The following is a 27248-nucleotide window of genomic DNA, read 5'->3' as shown; positions in this document are numbered from 1 at the left end:
CATCACCCCTCAGTGATGCTGGATCTCTCTGGTCCTGGTTCTGCTGCCTCCTATCTCCTCTCCAGCAGGTCAGCTTCCAGAGGCCTCCAAGAGTATGGGGCCTCCCACTCCCTTTTGTACTTGAGCAAGACTAGTAGTGGGAGAAGGATGGGGAAGCAGACTTTATCCAGCTCTGTCCTTCCTGCATGTTGTGCAGTGTCTTTTTGAGACCAGCCACCCTGAGCCAGAGGAACAGTGTAGCCAGGGGTAGATATGAGGAAGGATCGCACCATCCTGACTGCTGCCCTGCTGTGCCTGTTCCTCCTACCCCATGCACATTCCGCAGGAAGCCCTGGGTGATTTGGTCTAGCCCTTCAGTTCCTTCACCCCTTTCTTGTGGTCTTCTTGAATTCCTGGCCTTTGGCCTAGGGCTCTAGTGTTCTGCCTGAAAAGGTGGGTTCAGCACTGGGGAGCTGAAGGTACTTATCTGCAGGGTGCACCTTAACCCCGAAAGCTTGTCTCATGTTCTTTGCCTGCAGGTGAATGAAGTGGCACTGCTATCCATGGCGGCCCTTGGCCTGGGACTGGGTGGGTTGCAATGTGGTCATCCCAGCCATCTTCAGGTATCATTGGAAGGTAGGACTGAGCACATTTGTTGGGATACTTTTCAAGGTGGGAGACACTGGGCTAGTGTGGGATCCCTTGGGCAGAGGATACAGAAGGAGCCAAGTGATCCTGCTGCAAGAAGCTACTCAAGGAAGAAGGGACAATTATCAAGGTCAGGGCCTTGCCTTGTGCTTCCCTAAGAGTGGGCCTCAAATGCATCCACCTGCTGACACCAGTTTATACTGAGGGGCCCTGAACCCATAGTCTGTTGCGGCAGATCATCTTATAATAGTCCCTTGTTTAAACATTTGGTCATGTTCCAGGTGCCTGAGAGATGGCCAGGATCTCCTGTAAGTTCAAAGACTGCTTACCTGGCTGTCTCCACCAGGGAAATCTTCCTGACCCCACCCCAGCCAGTAATAGGCCCTCCTGCCAAGCATTTTGCCTCCTACAGCCTTGTGTTTTCCTAGACCTCATTCTGGAAGCACCACATACCTCTCACCCCTCTTTCTGCATTGATTATAATCAAAGAATGCTGACAGGAAGCAAGTGTAGATGGGGCACCCTGGAGAGTGTGTGTGGAGGGTGGGAGATAAAGCAGATACCCTCTACTAGGAGTGTCAACCTGGAAATTTAGCAGCTTGTGCTGGGCCTATGCTTCTGCCCTGCTGGTACCCTTGCCAGTTTGGCCTTCATCCCTCCCCCATGAAAGCTACAGCCACTCACAGGACAATAGAAGCAAAACTTTATTCCTCTTGGCTGGGAAAGAGAACTAGCAGGTGGTGTGTACAGGGCCCCACCCTTCCCAGAACCAAAGAAGATAGGCGCTGCCACCAAATGGCTCCCTCTGCCCAAGTGAAAGCCAAGAGGCCAGAGGCAGACCGGGAGAGGCAGGTGAGCACAGCACAGGGCAGGGGCGATTGCAGTGATGGGGGTGGCCAGGGCAGGCCAGAGGGGCAGGAGAGGGCTCAGGAAGATGGGGCTGCTTGGGGAGTGGGGTGGGTGTGAGGACACTTCCTGCCATGGGAGCTACTGGCTGGCATGGGCACCAAGCTCAGGGCACCATGACTCGGTAGGGGCTGCCAGGGATATGCTCATCACCCCACTTGACCACCAGCGTGTACTCCCCTTTGTCCTTGAGCAGGTAGGAGACATTGTACAGTCGGCTGCCCACATGCTTCACCAGGATCTCTTCGCAGGGTGTCCTTGGGCCATGTACCCCCACCAGCAGCATGTTGTTGCCTAAGGTAGGAAGGGGCCTCAGTCATGGTCCCCAGCCCCCATCCTTCAGTTATGATTGTACTGACCCCCTTTTTCCCTATCTCATACACTCTCCCTCACCTGTTTTGGTATGACAGCCCTTCCCAAAGAGCTGCCAGCACCCTCCCGCTACCCAGGCCAGCAGAGGAAACTTAGCTCCTCCAAGCCATTTTCTTGAGGGGCAGAGAAAGCAGAGAGGCCCAGATGGGAGGTGGCTTTACAAGTGACAGCCACACCCTAAAGGCAGTTCCTGCACTTCCCAGATGCTGGCCATCCTGTTGTTTTTGGCCTTGTCTTCTGGAAGCCAGGGACGGGGCTACCTACCTGCTTTGCTGCAGTCTACTGTAAAGCTGCTCTTTTGGCCTGTGTAAGCCTTGCTCAGCCCCAGGCCCTTGGCCACCACCTTGCTGGCATCAGCAGGACCGGGACCTGGCGTTCCATGCTGGGGGACACTAGCAGCCTTGGTCAGGGAGTCCACAAACACTGATGATGTTTCATGGAGGCTGTGGTTGCTGACGAGACGGGGGCCTAAAGGGCAGAGTGGGTGGGTATGAGAGGTGGCTGGAGTGCCTGGAATTGGGTGGGTACCAGCAGCCTGGTCCTAGGCTCACCTGTGACCTTGGCCTTGAAGGGGCTTCCCCCAATGTGGTAGGGACCACCATACTTGATGGAGATGAGGTAGCTGCCGGGTGCCATGGGGGTATAGGTGACACGATAGCCCTCAGGGCACTCCTGGCAATCCATCTTCACCTTGGAGGGGCCGTCAATGGTCACCGAAAGGGCACCAGCTCCAGCATTGCTTGTGTTCACGATAAACTCAGCTGGGCTTCCTGGGAGCATGAGAGAGAGAAATCAGACAGTGTTCACCTGGTAATCTTCCCTATCCTTAACCACCTAGCACAGGTTTGTCACTTTCACATGCCTCCTGTTGTCACCAAAAGCTTGGGAGATAAGGGCCCTAGCAGCTGCATTCATACTCAAAGTTGCACCCATGGACCTACCTGTGACACCACCTTCCAGGCCTGCTCCATAGGCAGACACCAAGCCTGGGTCTCCTCCATGCCCAGGCTCCCCAACTCGGATCTTGAAAGGGCTTCCAGGGATGTGGGTACCATTGAACTTGACATCAATCAGGTAGATGCCATTCTCCCGTGGGATGAAACGCACGGCATACTTATCTGAGGAGAAGGAGGACATGTTGTGGGCTGGGGGTCCCTTTCTGTAAGTAGCAAATGGCATCTGCAAGGAACAACCTCAGTACTAGTCTTCTTCGTTTCCCTTGCCACCAGCAGGAGCCCAGCAGCTAGCTCCATGGGACCCCCCCTCTGCTTCCTCCAGGGTTGTGCTGGGCACTGACACCTGGCAGACATCCTGAAGGCTGAGGTCTGGAAGCCTCAGACACCCAAGCAGCCCACTTTTGAGGCTCATTTGGACCTTTACAAAATGCCCACCTTGCTGCCTCCTTAGAAAGTTTTCCATGAATGCCATATTATCTGCAGGTTAACTGGGGCTCAGAGACAGGCAGAAACTTGCTTTAGGTCATGTAGGTGGGAAGCGGCAGAACTAGGCTATGAAACTAGTAAAACTAAGTGTAATGTAACACAAGTGCTATACCCCTAGCCACGGGACCAGGTAGGAGCCCAGTGGTTAGACTTTGGATCTCTCTATCTGAAGACTGAGTGGTCTTCCCAAAGAAGATCTTCCTAGCAACTGTGGCTAGGGAAGGGTTCTTTAGGTGAGGGGGCCCATGTGTTGGGGCCCCATTTTGGCTCCTTAGAAAATCTATACTTTCCTTTTGTATCCTAAGCCTGCTTCCATTCAGCTGACCAGATCTTAGGGAGGCCTGCTGTCCCTGGTTGGGGCAGAACACATGTCTGGGCAGAGATAGGTTCTCACCTTGGTCAATCTCTGTGACATAGCATTCCTCCAGGGCTCCTGAGGGGCTATGCACCTTGGCATCAATCGCCCCCTTGGCCCCATTCAGGCTGACTGCAAAAGAGGCTGGCTGGTTGACCTTTAGCCCTGACTCCTGGAAGCACAGCAGATGTGGTTAGACAGGGTGGCTGGGGGTCAGGGCAAGGGAAGAGCAGGGCCCTAGAAGCAGGAGGCCCACAGGGTCACACTTACCCATCTGGTGTCCAACTTGGTTTAAAGAGGGAGAGCCACTGACTTGTGAGGGCAGCAAGCCACAGGCATACCTCCCAGCTCCCCCTCCCCAGACTCATGCTCAGCAGTCACACACACACACACACACACAGCAGAAAGGGAGGGTGGCCCCACCTTGTGGGTAGCACCCAGCCTTGGCAGGCTGTCCCTCTTTAAACCTCAGCCCTGGTGCTCAAGGGGCACAGGCTTCTGTTCAAAGCCTTTAGACCTGAGACACGAGAAAAACTCCACACGGTGGGCTGTACCCGGCCAGAGCAGAGGCCTGGCACCCAGAGCTGTTCTGGAGAGGTCACTCGACACGGCCGAGGCCTGCTGTCCACAGTGGCTCTGGTCTGTCCGGGCCCAGGAACCCCAGGTGGGCAGTTTCTCTCAGTGCCTCACCTGAAGACTAGAAACAGTAAGGCGGCGGGCGTCACCAGACGGAGAAGCCACAGGCACCACGAAGGGGCTATCAGGGATGTGCTCCTCGTTGAACTTGACTGAGACCTCATAGTCACCTGGACAGGAAGAGAACATAAGGCTGCACTGGGGCACCACGGTGCCCCCAAGGGCCAACTTACAACTTGGGTAGCTTTGGGACCTCAGGGTGGAGATTAGGAGCCAAGGAAGGGAGGCTGTCTATGTAGCCCTTGAGGCCCAATACCCACACTCAGACCCCACCTCCCCCAACCCAGCCAGTAGTGCCCCCAGTACCTGGCTCCTGGACCACATAGGCCACACCACAGGAGCCATCTTTGCGGTCCTCAAAGGAGATTTCAGCCTTGCTAGGGCCCTCGACGGCAATAGCCAGGCCCCCAGCACCAGCTTCTCTGGTCCAGATGCTGAATTCAGCTGTGGGAAAGCAGTGTGTCCTCATGGAGGGCTGGTCCCCTGGCCTCATCCCCCATATCCCCCTCTAAGCATGGCCAAGAGCAATATGGTTGCTATCTACTTCCTCCACCCTATCCCTCCCCTGGGCCCATGCAAGAGAGCAAGAGCTCAGTGGACACACATGCCTACCTGGCACTCCAGCTTCAGCCCTCTCCAGGCCAGGTCCTCCAGCACGGACTTTATGGGCTCCTCCCTCTCCCAGAGGCCCCACAGTGAACTGGAAGGGGCTTCCAGGCACATGCTGGCCTTTGTACTTGACGCTAACTGTGTGCATTCCCATCTCAGCAGGCACAAATCGGATGCAATAGGTATGGTTTTCTCCTTCCACAATCTCTGCCTCATGGGTCTTGCCTGATGGGCTGGTCACCTGGGCTGTCATGTCCTGAATGCTAATTTCTGCAAGTGGGAGATGGCCTAGTGAACAGGACCCTGGTCTCCACCCCTGAGCTTAGGGTTGTCTCAGGAACCCTCCTGGGCTCCCCCAAATCCCTTACCAGGGATCTTCAAGCTGAGGTCACAGTGACTGCCAACATTGGCCACGGAAGGGGCTCGTCGCCTGCGTGTAATGCTCTCTTTCACCCGGCCCTCACCTGTCACCTTCACAGAGAACGGGCTGCCTATAGGAAGAAAGCACAACCCATATCCCACCCAGGTTATATGCTGCAGGTGGGCCCTGGGAGGTGGCAAGGAGGGCTGCTAAGCAATGGGGAGTGGGGGCAGAGGAGTGGCTGCTGCACTCACCAGGAACATGCTGGTCAGCAAACTTGATGTTTATGATGTAGTTGCCAGGTTCTGTGGGGCAGTAAGTGACCCTGCATGTGCCATCTTCCAGGTCCTCTGTGTTGATGTCTACCTTGCTGGGGCCTTCAATAGATAGGCTGAGCCCGCCATAACCTATAGGATGGACAGTCATGAGCCAGGATGTCAAACACAGCTGTATGCCTCAGCTGGCAGGTCACCACTGCCTACCTGCATCTCGGGTGTCAATAATAAACTCTGCAGGCTCAAAGGTGTGGCCTTCATGGAGACCCTGGCCAGAGACACGCACACGGCTGGCATCCCCAATCTCCGACTGGCTGATCACCACTGGAATGGGACTGCTTGCCACATGCTGGCCATTCTTCTTCACATGTACCAGGTGTTCCCCAGTCTCCTTGGGCACGAATGAAATCCCTGGACACGGGGCAAGGTCATCAATAGGAGTAGGTGTGGACCCACAGCCCTCCTCCTTTCTAGAAACCCTTGACCCCTTCTCAGCCTCTTACCTACGTGGCCGTTACGCAGCCGCTTCAGTAGACAGGGCTCCTCTCGGCCTGAAGGAGGTACCACAGTGGCAGTCAGCAGGCTAAGGTCCGTTTCTGAGATGTTGATGGGAATGTCGGCAGCAGAGCCCACCTTTAAGTGGGACATCCGCATGGAGTCATCGCCTGGTGTGCGGGAGGGAGGTAGGTCATCCATCACTGTACATCCAGCCACAGACCATGCCCACCCTGCGGCCTGTTCCTGTCACTGCTGGTGCTCCCCACCTGTGACCCTGGCAGTGAAGGGGCTGCCTGGGATGTGCTGCTCATTGTACTTGACTAGGATGCTGTAGTCACCAGGAAGCACAGGTAGATAGGAGACACTACATGTCCCATCCTGGTTGTCAGTGCAGCTGATTTCTGCTTTGGATGGACCCTCGATGGCCAGCGATAAGCCTCCTGGAAAGAGTCACAGGTGAGATTGGGAACTGTGCCCAGGGACACAATGCTGGGTCTGCACCAATGAAGAGACCTGATGGCTGAGCTGAGGCCAAAGATGCAGAGTATGGAGACCCAATCAGGAGTATCTCCCATGCCCAGCCCTCAGCCAGGTGAGGACACCTCAGATGCAGAGAACAGGTTAAGCCTAGAGCTGCTCCTCACCCTCTCCTGCATCCTTGGTGTTGACAGTGAAGGTGGCAGGTTTGTTGACTACTCCATGGGTAAGGCCAGGGCCATAGGCAGTGACGTGGCCACAGTTGACATAATCCACATAGAACTGCAACGGGCTTCCTGAGGTAGGAATAGGGGCCACAGGGAATGTCAGCCTCATGTCCTCCTCCCACCCCCCCATCCCTCTGGTGAGATGGTAGCAGCAGTAGCATGGGCGGGGTGGGCAGAGGCAGTGGGCCTACCTGGGATGTGCATGTTGTCATAGCGGATGTCCATCTCATGTAGGCCAGCCTCACTGGGTGCATAGCGCACAGTCACAGTACCATCCTTGTTGTCGGTGATGGAGGGCTGTGCCACCTTCCCTGAGGGCATCCGAACCTCCCCTGCAAAGCAGTGGATCCGGGGTCAGGGCAGCCCATTGACACACCCTGGCCTCCTTGGCTCCTGAGTTTCTTCCTAGCCCCAGCTCACCAGTGATCTCGCCCTTCTTGATGGTGAAGGGGATGACAAGGTCAAATGGCCTCAGGCTAGTCACATCCAGTCCATTAACACCCACCATGGGCCTCTCTGGGACCTGCAGTGGAGACAGAGGAATCAAGTGAGGGACTATAGGAGAATTTGGGGTTCTTCCACACATGTTGTAGAATGGCTTCATGAGACATGCAGCTGCCAACCCCATGTGTCCTGAGCTGGGAAATCCAGGAGGTGGGTCAGGCCTTACCCAGGTCTGCTGGCCACCCTGGGCATAGGTGTACTGTGGAGCCAGCTGCTGAGGCCGTAATGGGGGCTGCACTGTGGACTGATCTCCAGCCAATGCCTGGAGAGCAAAGTGGAAGAGCTGGAGACTTTGACATCACAAAGGGGCACAGATAACAGGCTAAGAACTTCCCAGATCCCCCTGCCACCCATCCCTGGCCCCTTCTCACTGTCACTTGGAAGGGGCTGTTGGGCACATGCTCGCCACCAAAGCGCACACAGATGACGTATTTGCCCGGTTGTGGGGCTGTGTAGAAGATGTCGAAGGTGCCATCCTCATTCTCTACCACATCCACGTCTACTTCTGAGCCGTCAGGGGTGCACACAGTGCAGGTCACCTTGCCTTTGCCTGCTGCCTTCGTGTCCACAGTGATCACTGTCTCCTCCCCAATCTGGATGGTGGGGCCGATGCCAGCACCTGGTAGGGCAGGGCAGGTCCCCAAAGGGGGGGCCAGCAGGTGAGCCTGATATTCAGACTGCTCCCATCAGCCTGCCACCCATCCAGGTCTCTTACTGCCACCACGAAGCAAGCCAGGCCCCACACCCCATCCCCCAAGCTGGGATGGCGAGTGGTTTCTCAGAAGGCAGGAAGAATTCTCCTCACCACCTCAAGCCTCTACTTGAGAGAGGCCCAACAGGTGATACCCAGGTGCCTGGGAGGAACAGGAAGGGGCCACCCCAGCACAAGAATTTGCTGCCCCCTTCTCTGCCAACTCAGCTTCAGCTGGCATCATGGCCCATGCTGATGAACACCAGTGCTCTGGATAGGCCCATGGCTGCTTGCACCCCTGTCGCCTGGCCCTGGGCCTCAATGCTGTATGTGGACGCAGTGAGGCAGTCCTGCTGCAGCGTGGGGGATGTGACACTTGCCTCCTCCCTACCCCCACCCAGGCCTGACAGTGAAACTGGAGTTTCCTGACAACTGAGAATGCTCGCTCAACCAGAGGTTCATGATGAGAGGCAGCCAGGCACAGGCAAGAACTAGGAGCAGGGAGCAGGGAGGCAGTGGGGTTAGCACCCGAGCAGTGAAGCACAGCAGGCTTGGCAGAGCAGTGGCAGCACCGAGGGGATGGGGACAGGAGGACCAAGCCACAGCCACCATTGCTGGGTTGCAAGGATAGAGCATCTGAGCAGCCTCGAGGGCCCCATAGTGCCCGAGGAATGGGGAGGACAGTGACGTTATGATCCAGGGTTCAGCTGTGGAGGCTTGGGAGCTGTGGGCTGTGAGGCCTGGCAGCAAGAGCACCCCTGCAGCCCGGCCTCCCGCCAGAAAAGCAGCCGGGAACACCAAACCTGCTTGAGGACCAAGTTCAAGGGCCCCTATGGCCAGCCTGCTGCCAAATACCCTATTAGCTGAGGGATTGTGCTGCACTAGGCTCTGTACTGAGTTTCCGCAGCCCAGGCAGCTCCCCTAGCTCTGGACCTGGTTGCTTATTGCCCTATGCCGTCTAGCTAGTGCCTTGGGCCCACTCCTAATCCGTATCCCTAACTAACTCCCTGTTTCCCGACCCATTCTGTAGGCAGTCAGCAGGTCTTGGCCATGCTGTCTTCAAAGTATACCAACCAGGCTCCTACCTGAAGCCCCCATGGCCACCGACCTGGCCCAAGCCAACCTTCTGGCTTGCCCAAAAGCAACTTAAGCACCCCCAGCTGGGCTCCCTGCCTCCAATCCACAATTTCCAGAGAAATTGAGGCTACTCTTGAGTTGCCCTTTCCCCTTGGCCCCCTAGGCCCTTGGATTAGGCTTCTCCCAGTTTCTGGCCTTTCCCTACCCCCTGGTCTATGCACACCTATCATTTCAGATCCCATGTCCCACTCTACAAAGCCCCAGCCACCAGTCACTCTCTTTGGCCACCTGCCCAAGTGCCAAGCCTGCAGCCTTCAGCATCCCTGGGGTGTCCCTGGCTAGGGAAGGCAAACCCCTCTTTGCCTGGTTGGGGACTGTCTGAATAACGTCACTGCTGGGGGGATGGAGGAAAAGAGGGGAGGAAGGAGATGGGTCACAGAGTGCACTTTGGGGCTCTGAGGCTGGGCCAGGCCCCGCCATGCTGGCCGCCCAAGCAGTCGACACTGGCGCTGCTGCACCACCAGGCAGCCCCACCCACTCATGCACCTCCCCCAGCCTGGGACGCAGAGGCCCCTGGGAGGTGGGGATGGAAGTCTGTGGATCTGACCAGGGCTAGAGATTCCCACTGAGTAGAGGAGACCCCTTGTCCACTCAGCCTATGCAGGAGTCCTTGTGAGAAAGAAGCACCTGCTGCCCATCCCTAGGTGCTTCCCTGGATGCCAAGATCCCCAGACCCCAAAGTCCCCAGTGGGTTGCCTCTTGGGATACACTTCACCCCAAAGCTCTCAGCTGCAACCCGAGTTCTCATGGGGAAATGGAAACCCAGAGAGGGGAAGGGCCAGAGCATTCATGCTCAGCTCCAGAAACCTCCCTGGGCCCTAACCCTCCAGCCCATGTCCTTGTCTTGCACACCCTCCCCCACTCTGTCCCTGCCTAGAGCTGCAGCTGGAACTGTTCTGGGAATGAATTAGCAATGAAGAGGAAAGGAAGCTGCCCCTCTGGGCAGAAGGGGCATTGGGAGTGGCCCCAGCAAGCAGCTTACCTAGCCCGTGACCTCCGATTGACACTGAGGTGAGAGGGCAGAGAGCAAGGAGAAAGGTCAGGTGAGTCACTCAAGGGGGCGGCCCCCACTCCCACACGCCGCCCCAAGCAGCGAGCCCTTGCACACAGGCACACCCAAGCCCCGTGCCGAGCGCCGCGGTGGCCACTGGTGGGCTGGCTCACCTGTGACCGTGCACTTGCTGGCATCCCCAGTGGGCACGGCCCGGACACGGTATGGGGAGAAGGGGATCTCATCACCACCATACTTGATGAGGATTGTGTAGCGGCCTGTCACATCTGGCACATAGGCCACTGTGTATGTGCCATCATGGTTATCTTGGATATGTGTCTTCTTGGGCTTGCCTTCAGGGTCCTGTGTGACAGAGCACAGGGGAGAAGGTTGGTAGAAGCCCAGCCAGGTCCAGGCCTGCCTCAGGCCCTCCTGAAGGAGCACCAACACTGCTGCTACAGAGACAGCCTCTGGACCGCTCAATCATCGTGACTCCAATGGCGCCTGCATGTGGCACTGTCCTTTACTTCACCATGGGCACAGAGTCCAGAATGGAACCCGTAAAACATCCAGCATTCTCACATGACAACAGGCAGGGTCAAGGAGCTTGGTACTGAACTTTGGCCCCAGGTCATGCCCCAGCACTAGGAGATCTCCAGGTTGTGATCTTATACTTGCCCCATGAGAATATTACAGGCAGGGGAACTGAGGCATCACAGGCTTTGGTAATGTGCTCGAAGTCAGCAGTGAGTGTTACCACCATCCTAAGATACTCACAACCTTAGCAAACCAGATGCAGGAGGCCTACCCGTCCCTGTCCTGCTGGTGCAGCTCCCCAGGAGACCAGACTCTTGGACTGGTCTGCCCACCACCCCACCTGCAGCCCCACACTCCAACTGCCTAGGCCTGACCCTTGCCTCTCCTCCCCATCCCTAGAGTCACAACGCAGCTTGGGAAGCCAGTGAGCTCACCGTAATCTGAACAGCCAGCAGACCCTCCCCAGCATCCTTTGCATCAATGGTGAACTCCACAGGCAGGCTGGCAGGCACACCAGTGGTGTTGAGTCCAGGTCCACTGGCCTTTACCTTACTGGCATCGTGCGTGGGCAGCACCTTCACCTTAAAGGGACTATGGGGCCAGAGTGTTATGACTGAACAGACAGCTCTCAGCACCCAGCTTGCCCCCACTACAGGTAATGGGCCCTGCTTCTTACCTCCGGGGTACTTCTTCCTCCCCATATAGCACTGAGATGCTGTAGGGCCCTTCTCGGCTGGGAACATAGTTGACAGTCTGGGTACCATCTGCGTTGTCCACCACGTCCACTGGCTCTACCAGGCCTGGCCCCAGTGACAGCACTTTAGGTGGCCTTACTGGGCTCCTACCCCCATCCCACTGGATGGCCAGGACTCACCATGTTCTTACCCGCCCAGCCCCAGGAAGGATCCCAAGCCCCTGTAGTATAAAGTCATCTATGGGTACCACCTTGAACTCTTGCCTGCCCTCCCTCCTGCCACATCTGTTCAGTGGCCAAGTGCTGTCTATTCTACCCTCCTCCAGGTTTCTTTTTTTTGCCAGGGGGGGGGGAGTTCTAGGATTTGAACTCAGAACTTCACATTTGATAGGCAGGTGCTCTACCAGTTGAGCAACGCCTCGAGCCCCTCCAGGTTTCCACCTGGCTCTATAGTCACCTAAAGCTCTTCTACCAACTGCCTTCATACCTGCCCCAGCCCCTACATGCTAGGCCTCCAGTGTCTTTCTCCACCCCTCAAAGCAGAGGCTGCCTCCCTGACCTCCCTGCTCCCAGGTGTGTGAACGCTCACCTTTGGGTCCCTGCACTTTGACCTGCAGTGGGGCCACCCCGGCCTTGCTTGTGTCCACCTGGAAGGACTGAGGGAGGTTGGCTCGGACCATGCCTGGGCTCAGGCCAGGCCCAGAGCACTTAACTTTGGATGCATCTGTCACGTCATGTACAGGGACCTTGAAGGGACTACCTGGAGGTTGGAGCAGAAGAACAGCAGCTGTATAAGACTGAGTGAGGATGAGGCAGTCCTAGACCTTCCCTGGCCATCATCTCCTCACCTGGCACTTGGTGACCACCATAGGTGACGTTAAGGCTATAGGTGCCGGCCTCATAGGGAATGTACTCCACGGAGCAGCTGCCATCTTTGTTATCCATGCAGGACATCTTTGCCTCAGAGGGGCCCTCTACGGCTAGGCCCAGGCCACCTGTGCCAGCTCCCCTGTTCCAAATGGACAGCCTTGTCATTCCCCGGATTCCGAGCCCACTGGGTACCCCTGCCTCCCTGGTGGCTCATTTACCTGGTCTCCACTGTGAACTTGTTGGGTTTGTTGGTGGTACCACTTTGGATGCCCGGCCCATGGACACGAACCCGGGAGGGGTCGCAGCCCTCCGTCACAGGCACCTGGAAGGGGCTGCTAGGCACAGGGCTGCCATCATAGGTCACATCCACAGAGTGGAGTCCTACAGGAGAGGCCAAGTCAAGAGTAGCCCGGGCTGCCCCACCTGCCCCCTGCCTTGCTCAAGGGAGTGCCAGCATGTACCTTCCTCATATGGCGTATATTCCACTTTATATGTGCCGTCACCACAGTCCTGCACATAAGTCTCAGTCAGGTTGCCTGAGGGGTTGGCCACACGGGCCTTGACGTGTGGCCCTCCGGTCTGTGTCAGAGCCCGGGCATCCACACTAAACTCAGTGGTGGCCTCTCGGAAGACACCTGGACAGGGACACAGTGAGGAGGCTGGGCCCTAGTGACCCTGGCTCTACACACCACCTCCACGTATCCCCATAACAGGCCTCCTTACCTTGGCCCTCAATCCCAGGCCCATAGCACTGGATGCCTGAGGTGTCCACAGCAGGCTCTACCTGCAGCTTGCTGGGGAAGTTGGGCACAGGCTGGCCGCCATACTTGATGGTGACAGTGTAGGCCCCAGGGCAGAGAGGAATGTAGGTGATGGTATGTGTGCCATCCCCATGGTCCTGGATGTACACCTCTGCTGGCAGCCCCGCCTCAGAGCAGATCTCAATGGTCAACTCTGCACTACCTGCACTTGAGCAGTCCACCTGGAACTGGCCAACCTCACCAGCAGTGGCCCGCTCCAGCCCAGGGCCTGAGCACTTGACCTTGGATGCATCAAAACAGGGAACCACGTGGGCCTTGAACGGGGAGCCAGGAATGTGGGTGTCAGCAAAAAGGATGTTGATGTTGTAGTCTCCAGGCTCAGTGGGCACATAGGACACAGAGCATGTGCCATCTCCGTTGTCCAGGCACTCAAGCTGTGCCTCACAGGGGCCTTCCACTGTCAGGCCCAGGCCACCTGTGCCAGCACCCTTGGTGTCGATGGTGAAGCGGGCAGGGGAGCCTGCACTTCCTCCCTGCAGCCCTGGCCCAAACGCCTTCACCTGAGGAAGGGAGGTTCAGGGGCTGAGACCATGCTACCTCCAGCCCAACCCTCCATCTAAAGCCTTTTCTTTTGCCCTGGCTTTCCCCTCCTCACCCCCCAAACAGGGACATGAGCAGGCTCAGGCTGCTAGGCCATCAGTCAATCATAAGGACAAAAGTAACAAAGGGTAAAGACTCCACCCTAAAGGCCTCCCAAACCCAATTACCTTGCTAGGCTTGGTGGGAGCTACAGCTTCCAGAGGAAACGGGCTGCCAGGCACAGGTACGCCATCATAGGTCACCTCCACCTCATAGGGCCCCTCCTCACGGGGCACAAAGCGCACCACACTATTGTCAGCCCCCAGGCCTGGTTCCACCTTGCAGGGTACCGCTGCACCTGAGGGACCCACAATCTTGGATGCCACTTTGCCTTGGCCACCAGCACCCTTTGACTTCACTGTGAACTCCTGGTCCTTGCCGACATCCACTTCTGTTGAGATGGTAAGAGGAGGGAAAAAAAGACCACCATGACATCTAATTTAGGCAGGCCCTGGGGCAAGACTCTGGCTGGGCAGGGTTGGGGAGTCCTTAGTGACCATGACAAGTGCCAACTACTTACTTTCTCCCAGGCCAGACACCTTGATCTTGCTGAGGTCCAGGCTTGGAGACACTCCTACTGAGAAGGGGCTCTTGGGGATGGGATCCCCTCCATAAGTGACATTGACGCCTACAGGGCCCTGAGATGGGTGCAGAAGGGTAAGAGTCATCAGGCAGGAGCCTGGTCTCCCTGGCTTACAGCCATCCCACTTGGAACATGGGGGATAGGGGGTTCAGAGATACCTGCTTTGCCCCTCAACCTCCCTCCCAGGAGAGAAATCAGACTTGGCAGGAAGCTCCTTGGAGCAGCCTACCTAGCCCACCATGTAAGGAGGCCCAGACTCAATGGCTATAGTGGAGAGTATGGCTGCAGGGATGGCTACCTGCTGCACAGGAGTGTATTTGACTGTGTAGGTGTTATCATGGTGGTCGATGATGTCCACGTCTCGCACAGCATCCCCCTTGGCCAGCCCTGAGAACTGGACGTCCAGCTTGCCTTTGCCAGCAGCTTTGGCATTGACAGTGAAATGGGTCGGTTTGCCAAGCTCAACACCTGAGGAGACATGGCAACCACACAGGAGAACCTTGCTCTGCATCCTTCACCCTCGCTACCTCTCAACTTCCCACAGGACACTCGTCCTTACCAGTGCGACTGAGGCCAGGACCCTCAGCCTTCACCTTGCTGGCATCATGGGAGGGCTCCACCTTGACCCGGATGGGGCTGGTGGGGGTGGCCTGTAGGTGGTAGGAGGAGAAGGGCTGAGAACAGTGCTGCCAACACCTAGCAGTCTAGGGACCACGAGCAGTAGCACCTACCTGGTCAGCAAAAAGGACCATGATGGTGTAACTACCAGCCCCGCGGGGCGTGTATTTCACTGTGAAGGTGTCATTGTCATTACGGATGATATCGAAGTCGATGTCAGCCTCAGTGGGACCCACCACTCCAGGGGCACACTTGATGCCGATGCTGACATCACCTGTGGTTAGGTGGAAGGAGCAGAGGCTGGGACTTTGTGGGGAGACCCCATACCACCTGTCTTTCCACCCAGGGCTGGGCCTTACCCTGGCCAGCCTCTGTACAGTCCACAGTAAAGTAAGTAGGTTCATGGGCCTTGAGCCCTGTCTTGGCCACTCCTGGGCCATACACCTTGACTTTGTTTGGATGGCTGCCAGCTCCCACATTCACCTGTAAGACACAGGGGCAAGTGCAAGGGCACAGCAAGCCTTCAGAGGCAGAAGCTCCCTCAGCTACTGCTGGTAAACAGGCAAAATAGCACACCTGCCTTGGGAACCATGGAGCAGTTCCTCAAACAGAGCGACCATGTGATGCTCTGCTTCCACTCCTAGCTTACTGCCCGAGAGAAATGGAAAACTCAGTCCACATAAACGCTGTACCCAGCCTGATGTTCCTAGCAGGGCTGTTTCACAACAGCCCCAAAGTGAACACATTCTTACAGGTCCATAGAATGGATGGACAAACACAACGCTGTCCCTCCATACAGTGGTATTATTCAGCCCTAAGCAGGAATGAAGCACCGATACATGCTGACGTGGACAAACCTTAGCGTGATGCTCAATGAAAGGAGCCAGACACGAACGGCTACACAGTGCGTAATTCCATCTATATGAGAGGCCCAGAGGAGGCAAATCCATAGAGACAGAATGAAGATTAGTGGTTGCCAGGGGCTGGGAGAAGGGCGGGTTGGAAGAGTGGGAATTTCTTTGAGGATGACAAAAATGTCCTAAACTTAAGATTGTGGTGATGACTGGACAACTCGGAATGTACTGAAAGTCACTGAATTGTCCACTTTAAAGGGGTAAACCACACAGTATGCCAATTCTAACTTATAAAGACTTGTCCAAGAAACAAAGCAGGAGCTCTAGGGAGATGGGTATGTGGACTGGCTTACCCGGAAGGGGCTGTTGGGGATGCTGACACCTCCCCAAGATACCATGGCTGTGTGCTTCACTGGTTTCCTGGGCACATAGGAACAGCTGTAAGTGCCATTGCCATTGTCCTTGACGGATGCCTCCACAGGGCAGCCTTCATTGTCCTACAAGGCAGGCAGAAGCAGGCAGCCTAATGGTTAGCGCCCAGGTCTGGGTGCCTGCCTGCCCTGCCTCCAGCATGGGTAGCACCCCACCTGGACTTGGACCCGGAGAGGGGCCTTCCCGCCGTGCTTGGCATCTACAGTGAACTCTGCTGGCTTGTTAACAGCCACACCAGTCTTCTCCAATCCAGGCCCACGCGCCTTCACCTGGTAAGAGAGCCCAGATCTCAGGAGACCAAGTCAAGGCACCAAAACCCCAAGCAAGGCAAGGTGGCCAGGAACCAGAGTGGCAAGGAGCATGGTGCTGCAGATAGCAGCCCAGGGCCTGGGTCTAGGACCCCAGCCCGGCTGGTCAGACAGGGCTATGCCCACCCCCAGCTGACTTCCCAGGCAGAAGCAGGAGACCAAGGCTGAGGCCAGTGCTGTGTGCCCCTTACCCTGTCTGGATAAAAGTCCTGGGGCGCATCACGGATATCAGCCATGAAGGGGCTGAGGCGGATGTCCTCACTGTTGCACAGCACGTGAACAGCATACTCGCCAGCCTCCTGGGGCCAGTAACGAACATCACAGGAGCCATCGCCCTTGTCGTCACATTCGATCTTGGCCTGTGATGGACCTTCCACCGAGAACCCTGACAACAGCCACCAGTCCCATTGGTGCCCTGGAGCCTGAGGGTGGGCTGCCCTCTGCCCCAGGGGCCCACAATGAAGCCTCCAACTTACCCAGAGTGCCCACGTCGTCCCCAATGGCCTCTACCACGAAGTCTGCTGACTTTCCAACAACGCCGCCCTCCAGCCCAGGGCCCCAGGCCCGTACCTTCTGATTGCCACACTCAGTGCCTACTTTCACTTCGAAGGGACTGCAAGTGGGAGAGTCACACAGGAGAGCATGGAGAGACACCGCCCTGCATTGGAGCCATCCTGTACCCAGCAGTGGTGGGCCACACAGGAAGAGCCAGCTGGCCCCTCATCACCAGACAGGGGGATAGAAGGATTCAGGGCATGCCAGGCAGCAGGGCAGTGGGGAGGGGAAATGCCTAAGGTCTCACCTGCGTCCGATATTCTGGCCACCCCATGTGATGGTGACAGTGTATGTGCCAGGAACTGTGGGGTAATACTCAAAGCCATACACGCCATCCCCCAGGTCCTTCTGCTTCACACGCTCCTCACCCTCTGCCAAAAAATAGGAAGCTCAGGTCTGCCCAGCAGTGACCCCAAGGGCTGCCATCACCCAGCCCTGGCCCTAGACCAACTTACTGGGTCCCTTTACAGTGACCTTCAGCTCCCCGCTGCCAGCGCCCTTTGTGTACACCTTGAAGTCAGCTGTCTCCTTCACCCGTACACCTTTAGGCTGGAGGCCCCGGCCAACAGCCCGGCAGGCAGCTGGGTTACAGGCTGTGGGCAGAGGGGCCAGCTGAGCTGCTAGGAGCTGGACCTGGGTACCCCTCCCTTGCTACCCACAGGGCCAGGCTGTTAGGATTGGAGAGTCCCTCAGAGCTTGGCCCAATAGGCTGGTGAGGCACATGCAAGAAAGAACTGGAACAGGCTGTGACCCCAGGACCTGCATCCCAAGCCAGGACACGGCAGGCTTTCTCCCACCTGCTACACACCAGCCCACAGACTCCCACCACCCCTCCCCTCCAAGAGGAAGATGGATCCAAGTACCGTTGACCCTGTGAGCAGAGCAGAGAGCAGCAGGTTTCTAGACAGCTGGAACGAGCTCTTCCGAAGGTAAAAGCATGGAGAGGAGAGATGGAGAAGGACGAGGAGAGGAGGAGAAGGGTCCCAGCAAGGAAGGAAAGACAGTACATGCCCAGACAGTGGAAGCTCAGAGATTGGGGCACCCGGGTAGGGCTGGCGTGGGACGGGCCCCAAATAGCCTCCCCCTCCCACAGGAGGCCCAGGTCACAGCACCACAGTGGGGGCATCCAGGGCTGGGCCTACCTTGGCCAACAGTGACAGTGTAGGGGCTGCGAGGGATGGGCACACCAGCGAAGGTGACATGCACAGTGTGGACGCCCTCCTTGGTGGGCTGGTAACTGCATCGATAAGTGCTGTCACCCCGGGCTTCCAGCTGAGGCTCCACTGTGCCTTTCTGTCCTGCAGGGTCCTGGATGACGACCTCCACCTCGCCTGTGCCAGCTCCTGCCACAAGGCACAGGCTTAGCTCCTGGGCTCCAGCATGCCTGTCCCTCAGGCCAGCTGGATCTCAGCAGCCTCACCTGCGGTGAAGATCTCAAAGTAGGTGGTCTTGTTAGCGATGTTACCACTGGGCTCCAGGCCAGGGCCCTGGGCAGTCACTTTGCTGGCATCACCCTGTGACTTGTCCACATACACCTCAAAGGGGCTCTTGGCAATATGCTGGCCAGCAAAGAGCACAGTCACCTGTTCCCAAGAGGGGCGGGCTGTGAGGGCAGGGTTGGGCCCTCTAGCCACTGCCCATGACTACCAGTTTCCCTGCCAGCTGAATGCTCACCTTGTGAGTCCCTGTCACCTCCGGGACATACCAGACAGAGAAGGTACGGTTCTTGTCATTATTGGCAGTCACTTTTGCCTGTGGTGGGAGGAAGTCCATGAGCCTTTGTTAAGAGCAGCCCCTCCCCTCCAAAAGGGGCATAGCGGAGTTCTGCCCCACCAGGGTGTAACCCTACCTCTTCCTGGTGTCCAGCTGGGTCCTCTACATACACCAGCACCTCTCCCTGGCCGGCACTTCGAGTCTCCACAGTGAATTCTGCCCGCTTCTTCACCATATTGCCTGTAGGCTCGATTCCTGTCAGGGGAGAGGGTGAGGAAGCCATGGGCCAGCGGTTAGAGCCACAGCCTTACCCTCTATTCCCTGGTCCCCAGACACTCAGACAGGCAGAAAGAGCCTCTGGCCCTTCAGGAGTACCAAGGACAAAGCATTATAGAGCCCCTGTCACTCTGCGGGCTCAATTCCCCTCATTGCCAGTCCCCCGAAACCAGGCTCATTACAACTGGACAAGTTTGTTCAATGATAACCCCAGTACACTGAGCCTGTCCTAGAGACCTGGCTGTGCTCTTGTCACTTGAACAAGCCTATGCCTGCTTTCTGCAACATGCTAGTTTGTCGCACTAGTGTGACTACCCAACTCCTTGCCTGAGCCCTTGCTGCTGTGTGATCCCCAAATGGTTCATGTCCCATTATAGAAAATCAACCCGCTGGGTCCTCCCTCCCTGAGGAGGCTTCCCCACTGGAGCTTGAGGAACTTACTGGCAATCTCTTGTCAAGTGACCAGTTCTTGAACTGTTGTGAGCCATTCCCCTGAGAGGTTATTTGCTCACCTAGCTGCCCCGTGACTCGGGACCCCTTGGAACCTTCAAGTTCAGAGAGGACACTATCCCATGAGGAGGATGTCAGTGCACTCCCAGGAGCAACCCTGGCCAGGCTCCCTCACCTGGTCCGTAGGCTCGGGCTTTCTTTGGGTTCAGTTTGGGCCGCAGGGGAGCCCCGGGCTTCAGCTTGGCCTTGGGGAACTGGGACAGGTAGGTCATGACAGAATGCTCATCCACATTGGGATCCACAATCTCCTCGGGAGTGATCACCTGTCACAGGCAAAAGGCAGGGGCCATTGGGCCTCTCCTCACTGTGGAAGTGGCCCCACACAGCCTTGGGCAGGGCCAGACGGGAGGCATACCTGAGGGATGCCCAGCCAGTCATCGGCTTGCTGCATGGCTTCCCGGGCATTGTTCACAGGCTTGCTGGCATCCCAGGAGTCCCAGTCAGGACACAGGCCTGCAACACAAGGATGGCTGTGTAGTGAGTCTGGGGCCATGTTCCAGGTCACCCAGACAGCCTCAGCCCAGTATCCCCTACTTCTGTGCCTCCTCACCTGGGGCACAGCTGTCAACAAGCGCACCCAGGGCCCGACCACTCTGCCAGTCCCGACTGAAGTTGGTGATGGGCAGCTGTGGCAGCTTGTTCTGGATCCAGCCTAGGAGCCTCTGCTTGGGTGTCTGCTTTTTGGCCTCCTCATCCTCCTCCTCATCCCACATGGGCATGGATATGGAATAGTGCAGGATCAGAGTCCAGATGAGGCCCAAGATCAGCTTCAAGTTTCCGTCCACGATGGCCTTGCTGTCTGTGGGGCAAAGGAGTGGCAGCACTGGATAGCACAGATTCTCCCTGTGACTTTGCAGGAAGGCGCCCACAGACAAGGAGTCAGGCCACTCCCGGACAGTGGGGGCCAGGGTCTGGCAGCACAGGGAGGCCCAGTTAGGAGGGAGAGGCCCCCTCCCAGCTAGGGGTGGGGTGTGGATCAGGCACCCTCTACTCAGAACCTCTATGGAGGACACAAGGGGATGTTCAGAGGGAAAAGAGACTTCTGAGGGGGAGGAAAGGCACCCATAGATGCACAATGACAATATAGTGCAATAAGAGGACTGGCAGCAGTCCCTGGGCCCAGAGGAAAGGCAGAAGACTGACCTAGCTGCAGAAAGAGCCAGGATATGCCCCACACAGGGCAGCTCTGGAGAGTGACTGAGATGAATGCTTTGCAGCTACTGAGGTACAGACTTCCCTCTCCCATCTCCAGAGATCTCTGGGAACCAGGAGGAGTAGCCCAGCCTCAGCTGGCCTACAAACCAGAACTCTGGACCTCAAGTTGGGCTGGGACTGAGGAAGAGGAAGGCCAGGTTGGCAAAGGGATGTTGGGAAATGTAACCGCTGTTCCAGGCGTGGGGGTGGTGGGGTGGAAGGCAAGGGAAGTGGAGGCGTTGGGTAAGGACCCTTGGGTGAAGGGGTGTGAACCCCACCCCTCCCCACTTCCTTGTATCCCCCAGCCAAGTTAGGAGTCAAGAGGCAGCAGGAGGTGGCTACAGAGCTGGCTTGGGGGAGGGTCAGGGCCTGAAGGAACAAGCGGTTGGACTTCATGGTCCTGACTCATTGGGGCCTGCAGGGAACTGCTGGAGTGACAGAGCAGGAGACATTGTGGGGCCCCGCTTGCCCAGCTGGAGGAAGAGGAAGAGTAGGGTGGGGCTGGGTGAGCCTCAGTCTGGTGCCCAGGGCCTGCTTGACAGTTTGTAAGGCAGAGGCCTTGGGTGGGGTTTGCATGTCCCGCTGCTTCAGCAGAACCTGCTCAGCTGCCACCAACCACCCGCCCCACTTGCTACCTAACGGGCCTATATGTCTCAGGCAGCCACCAGGCTCACCACAGGGGAAGTGGTTAGGGCGGGCACCCTGAACACCCATAACCATGGAAACCATTCTGAGCCCCACCCAAAGCTGCCTCAAGGGTGGGTGGCTGGGAGTGGGCTGGGGTTTCTAAGAGCTCATCTTTGGAAACCCTGCTGGCCTTCCCTGTAATCAGAGAATACTTGTCTAGTGAGTCAACTGCGGAAGGGCCACAAAGATGAGACAGACACCCTTTGAAGGGCCATCAACGGCAGGTGGCCTCCCAGTCCAGGGGACAGCACCTGGAGGACCAACTGAGCCCTTCAAAGCAGAGCAACCTCCCCTGTTCCCAAACAGGTTGGTTCTGGCCCCTCATGGCTGCTCCTCACTGCCCCCAAATGGTGGGAAAATAGGGAGGGGAGGTTCAGAGAAAACCAAGGCCACAAGATCTGCAGGGGTTTCCCACCAGGACCCCACCCCACCCCAAAGTCCTGGGTGCAGCACAAGAGCCCTCAGGAGGCCTTGGTTCCTCAGTGACCTCCAAGGGGAAGAGGTAGAGCAAGGCTAGGCTCACCAGCCCTGGTAAGTAAGGCAGGGCCCTCCCCTGGTCCATATCAAGCAGGCCTATGCCAGCCCCTTCCCCCTCCAAGAGGGAGGGGAGGACCAGGGCCTGGAGCTGGGAGACTGCCTGGTTAGATGGCCCCGCCCCATCCCACCCCCTTTCCCCAGCCCCTGGGCCAGCCAGCCCCCTCCCTCCCCTAATCACTGCTGCTTTCCAACATTTTTTTGCCTTATATGGCAAAGCTCTGGGAACTAGGCCTGCTCCAGCCAGCTCACAAGAAGGAGGGGAGAAGGGAGGAGGGAGGAGACCCCCCCCAAAGAGCTGGGGTGTGGCCTGCCTCCCCACATCCGGTTACCCCCCCCAGACTCAGAAATGACTCAGCTTGGCTAGACTGAGGCTGGGACTGGGGGGTGGGCCTCCATACCTCCACTGGCATTCCAAAGAAAGAACTGGGCTCCCGGAACCTGCTTTCTGAGTAGCCAAGAGAACCCTGTCTTGGTCCCTTCGCTTTTTTGGGCTCAGCATCTACCAGTCCAAGGCCATAAGGATAACTGGAAGGCTCTTTTTGACCATGAAGAAAAGGTTCGTTCCCCCTTCTTACTCTTCTTGGTCCACATTCCCCAAGTCACCAGTTCAAGTGCCTGTCCTCGAGCACCCCCTACTTTAAGAAGGCCTGGGATGCTGCAGTAGGCCTGGCCAATGCCAGCCTCTCCAGTCCAGTCCAGTGACAAGGACACGGGTCTGGCAGTGAGCCGAGTGCACGCTGGAGCACCTTAAGGCTGGAGCACCTTAAACCAACTCCAGTAGTCCAAATGCAGAAAAACCAAGGGAAGCGAGAGTTTGTCTAAGCAGACAAGACAGGTCTGCTCACTCAACCAAGCCCAATTAGCTTCGGGTGCAGTTTTGCCAACTATGCTTCCGGGGAGAGGGACGGGCAGCCTAAACTGGGAGCTGGGACTGTGGAACCACCTCCAATTGGGGGAGGGGGGCATCTTCCAGAACAGAAGCTGAGAGAGCCCTAGACAATGGGATCCACAAACACCAACCTCCACTTTAGAACCACAGGGGCACCTGAAGACCAAAGGGCCCTCTCACAACTGCTGTAGAGAGCCTGCCTTTCTCCCCCGCCGACCCCCGCCCCAGCCTCTTCGGGGATGGGGTGCGGCACTCGGGGTCAGTAGCCCGGTTTTTGCCCGCCCTGCCAAGCCCTGTCCCACCACGGGCACAGCGGTGGGGGCGCGGCCTGTGGAGGATGTGAGCTCAGTCTGGGCGCAGGCCAGCGGGGCGCAGCGGGCGGGGGCGCGTAGCGGTTCGAATGCTGGGCAGGCCAGCCCGCGCGCCTTTGTTCTCAAGGACCGCGCGAAGCCAGGCGGCCGAGGGGCCCCAAGGACAAAAGTGACTGTGGCACAGTCAGGGAGGAGTACTGGGAGGGGGCCGTAGTGGGGGGATAGACGCGCGAAGCCCCCGCTCCACCACACCCCCCACCCGCGCAGCCCGAGTCCTCACCGATGGACACAAGTTTGATGCTCTCGCGGTCCAGGAACTCAAGCGCCACCGACACGTTTTCCAGCTGCATCTGGCGGAAGGTGGGTCGCTGGTTGTGCTTGCGGTGCATCTTCTTCTGGCTGAGTACCTCCAGCAGCGCGATGAGTCGCAGCCCATCGCTGAGGTCAGTCTGCAGATTGGCGATGCGCTTACTCACGCACTTAAGGTGTTCGTTGCACCAGCGCGTGAATGTGTTCTGCTGGATCTTCTTCCACGGCGCGTCCTCCGCCAGATCCTTCTCGGTAGCCGGCATCTCAGCGTCCCGCGTGTCGGCGCCCCCTCCCGGAGCCGCGCCCGCCGCGCTCTGGCTGGAGCGGGAGTGGGAGCTACTCATTTTGAGGCGTGAGGAGCCGGGGGGGCGGTGCTGCAGCCTCAGCGAGGGGACGGCCCTTTAATTAAAGCAGCAGGCACCTCGGCGCGTGAGAGTCGAGGCCAAGAACAGAGGTTGTGCTGTGGAGAGAGCGAGCCCTTTAAATGCGGACGGAGGGCGGAGCCGGAGGCAGGGCTTCTTTGGGGCGGGGCCTCTGGGTGGAGCTTCGGGCCGCGCCCGCCCCGCCCCGCCCCACCCGTTGGAATGCCTCCACAAAGACCCCAGCTCACGCCGGTACAACCCAACTCCTGGGCTTCGCATAGGGTCTTTGGGCCCCAAAGGCGGGCTAGGCGGTTCCTTGACCCCGCAATCTCCGTTCTAACACTGCAGGAAATGCACCCTGGAGCAAGGCAAGGAAAGGCTGAGCAGTATTTGGCACAAGATTGCTCCGCTCCAGCTGGCACGTCCTTACAAGGGACTTTCCTTCCCCAAGGCCCCTGCGGGGGGTGGTGCGGACAGGGTCCCGGAGTTTCTTGGGCTCCGCCCAGCCCCTGCACCCGCCTCGCCCTCCTCCCCCACCCTCCCGCCTCCGGGAATAGGGTCCCAGGCCAACTGCAGTGGGAAAGGCCCAATCCTAAGAGCGAACCCTTCGAGAATGCTTTGTGAGCACAACGCCACGAGAGCGGCTGCCAGACAGGACTCGGACCCTACGCAACCCCCAGCAGTCCCCTGCCCTCCACCACCCTTCCCATTCTGCCCAGTGATCGCCTGAACACCTGCGCCCGCTGGTTCCCACTGCCTTCCCCCCTTGCTCCAGGAGGAAGTGGGGCACTGGACCAGGAGGCCGCCAGCACTCCAGGACCAAGCAGCCTTCCAAGGGGCTCGGGTGTACCAACAGGCACGGCCAAGGGCACCTACCGTTGTGACGCTTGCAGACACTGCGTGCCTACCTAACCCACCATTCTGTCCACCTGGGATCCTGGGGGACCTAAAGGAGCGTGTTCTCCTGGTGGAGTAGCTCCTGAACCTAGCATGTCCCAGCAGGTAGACAAGCAGAATATAGAGGGGGGTTGGCTTTCCAGACCAGAAGGGCCTGCTCAGGGATTCCCATAAGGCTTTTCAGGCTCTGAGCACCTGGGTCTCAGTGGACTCCAAGTTCAGTGGCAGGCGTGCAGGGGGCTTGAGGACAGGGGGCCAGGTGAGGAGGGTGAAACAGGGGTTGCCAAGGCTTGCTTAGGAACACTTGCCCAGGCTGTGTTCCCAGAGTAGTGTGAAACTATTGACTGAAAGTTAATTTTCTGGTAGCTAATTCTGGAGATGATGAAAAGGCTGCTGTGCCAACACAGAGACCAGCAAAGGCACAGGAGCAAGAAGAACGTAGGGGACACTCACTGCCACCCTGCTTAGTCAAGAAAAGTTAGCCTACCTATGGCTTCTTCCCCAGGCTGGACTCCCTTTTCTCTCAGTCATCTGTACCTCCCCTCTCCAGAATGTTCCCTTCTCCTATGTCTTTTTCTCCAGAAAGGCAGGCCTGTTCCTACTGCTTAATTCTAGCAGTAATTAATTTATCTTCTTAAGACCAGTGGGAGAAGGAGTTCCTGGTCGAGCAGCATGTCATGCCCAAATATGGTTGACTCTCCTGTGGCCTTGGGTGTCTGCATTCCCTGCAGTGGGCTGTGATCCCAGTGGACATCTCTCTTACCCGTCAGCATGTTCACTTTGTGGGATGCCTATAACCCCAACGGTTTTCGCACCAATGGTAGTGGTAGGGATCAGACGGCATTTTCTAGTGCTAACGCCCACCCAGGTATACTCTCCCTTCTTCTGACCACTTTCATACACTCCTGCACCAAACGCACCACAGTGAGAGTTAGTAGAAGAGGTGACAGAGCTGTGAAGGGAAAACCCATATAGATCCCACCCTGCCAGGTGCCATTCGAGGCAGGGATGAAATTTAAAAAATCAATTCTCTCTCCAAGTGCCATCCAGCCGGGTCATCTAGGTTCATTCCTTAATATTCAGGCAACAAGGAAGTTGAATCGCAGTAACTGACCAGTAGTCAACTTTAGTAGATAGGACAGAAATTGGGTATCTTATCTTCCAGCCCTAGTTTTGGCTATTTAGGGGAAAAGAAGAAATGGGAGTGTAGAAGGTTCTTGTCCCTAGGAGGACATAGTGCCACCACCAGATGTCGCCCCATCCCAAAGCCCCCAAATGGGGCAGCCCCAAGAAGCCAAAATCCAGCTCTTTCATATTTTCCCTTATTTGGAGTAGATTCTTGGATGTTAGACACACCCCGCCCACCTCCCCACCCCCACCCCCAGACCCTAGGCCAGGCCCTCCCTTGGGGAACTACAGCCCCAAGCCCAGTAGCTGTTCGGCTGGAACCCCTAAAGACCTTTTTCTAACTTAGGACTTTTTTTTTGGTGGTATTGGGGTTTGAACTCAGGGCTTTGCACGTGCTAGGCAAGTGCTCTATCACCTGAGCCATGCCCTCAGCCCCCTAAAGAGCTTTTTCTAGACCTGTGTAGCCAGGGGGCGCCAAGACAGAAGGAAGTGGCAGATTGGCAAAGTGAGACCTGGACTGGCGAGGCGAATCCAGGTGTGACAGGTGAGGACATCTATTTCCGAAGCTCCTACCTTGACCATGCAACCCGGAGCACATAAGAATGGGCCTACCAGTGGATTTCACCTACTTACTTTTCTGGCCCTGGGTAGCATGGGAATCTGGGAACACTGGCGCTTACATTCTGATGGCGGTGATCATCCCACTCAGAGCCAGCATAAGACAGACAGGGTTCAGGGCTCAACCAGGAAATCTAGCTGGCCACAGCCCTGCCACAGCCCCAAGAGCCAGCTCTCCTGTGCCCAAAGCAGCTGATAGCAGCAACGGACCCACCATTCCCTTCCCTCACCCTTCTCACCGGCTGCGAAGTGTCCTTCCACTTATCCTCATCCCATACGACAAAAGAAGGGTCTCATGTAGTGACCCGTTCACGGGCACCCACGCCTGTATCCATCTTCCACCCTCACCCATCTCCTGTCAAACGCCCAGACATTCCCCCCTCTCTCTCAGGGACCCCCGCCATGGCTTTGGGCTACCATATTCGTGGGCATAGACACGGGTTTGTGGGTAAACTATGAAGGGCAGCCACTGGACACCCACTCCCAGATGCCTGGGCCCCAAACCCACACACCCGAGTTGCACCTGGCCTGGACCTGGGCGTGCTGCGTCGGCGCCTGCATTCTCCAGCCTCTCCGCCCGCCTTCGCCACCTCTGTCCCCGGCCCGCGAGCAGCGCGGCGACCATCAGGCGTGGACCCGGGCTGTGGAGCCCTCACCTGCTGTCCCGGAGGGCGGCAGGCAACCGCGGGGTGGCGCGCGGCTCTCCTTCGCGCCCGAGCCGGCGCCCAACGCCTGAGGGCTCCGCTGGCCTCCGCTGGCCTCCGCTGCGCACCGCGCGCCTCCACGCGAATGGGCCGC

The 27248-nt window shown here is 57.5% G+C and overlaps 1 protein-coding gene across 4 annotated transcripts; it reads right to left on the bottom strand.

The window, feature by feature from the left end:
* Nucleotides 1-1307: 1307 nt before the first annotated feature.
* Nucleotides 1308-27248, bottom strand: Flna (filamin A). 4 transcript variants are annotated; one of them, XM_020180129.2, is made up of 48 exons: nt 27107-27248; nt 23417-23905; nt 20069-20317; nt 19874-19971; nt 19634-19781; nt 18869-18987; nt 18694-18771; nt 18440-18602; nt 18162-18362; nt 17475-17612; nt 17267-17390; nt 16941-17077; nt 16656-16849; nt 16312-16425; nt 16078-16221; nt 15230-15353; nt 14984-15144; nt 14812-14902; nt 14551-14720; nt 14190-14307; nt 13798-14060; nt 12993-13590; nt 12731-12904; nt 12488-12650; nt 12248-12408; nt 11989-12159; nt 11382-11505; nt 11140-11296; nt 10342-10531; nt 10160-10183; nt 7721-7968; nt 7516-7611; nt 7266-7368; nt 7037-7177; nt 6786-6914; nt 6408-6581; nt 6147-6308; nt 5851-6054; nt 5623-5775; nt 5376-5498; nt 5011-5277; nt 4705-4842; nt 4393-4508; nt 3742-3874; nt 2847-3023; nt 2457-2675; nt 2170-2373; nt 1308-1827 (listed from the first exon to the last, which is right to left on the bottom strand). In XM_020180129.2, exons 2-48 carry the CDS (start codon nt 23787-23789, stop codon nt 1640-1642), a joined length of 7944 nt encoding a protein of 2647 aa, XP_020035718.1. In that variant the 5' UTR covers nt 23790-23905; nt 27107-27248; the 3' UTR covers nt 1308-1639. The 4 variants fall into 4 exon arrangements, with proteins under 4 accessions (XP_020035718.1, XP_020035719.1, XP_020035720.1 ...); XM_020180130.2 differs by lacking the exon at nt 27107-27248 and adding an exon at nt 26974-27099; XM_020180131.2 differs by lacking the exon at nt 27107-27248 and adding an exon at nt 26963-27081.

The sequence above is a fragment of the Castor canadensis genome, chromosome X (genome assembly GCF_047511655.1).
Source record: "Castor canadensis chromosome X, mCasCan1.hap1v2, whole genome shotgun sequence".
Classification (NCBI taxonomy): domain Eukaryota; kingdom Metazoa; phylum Chordata; class Mammalia; order Rodentia; family Castoridae; genus Castor; species Castor canadensis.
Note: the sequence above shows the minus strand (reverse complement) of the source record. Positions and strands in the feature narration are given on the sequence as shown.

Coding starts and splice junctions, on each gene's coding strand:
- Flna (XM_020180129.2), bottom strand. CDS start 23,789: ATGAGTAGCTCCCACTCCCGCTCCAGCCAGAGCGCGGCGGGCGCGGCT. Junction 7,969..10,159: donor AATCGGAGGTCACGGGCTAG/GTAAGCTGCTTG, acceptor CTGCCCTACCAG/GTGCTGGCATCGGCCCCACC. Junction 6,915..7,036: donor TGACAACATGCACATCCCAG/GTAGGCCCACTG, acceptor TTCCTACCTCAG/GAAGCCCGTTGCAGTTCTAT.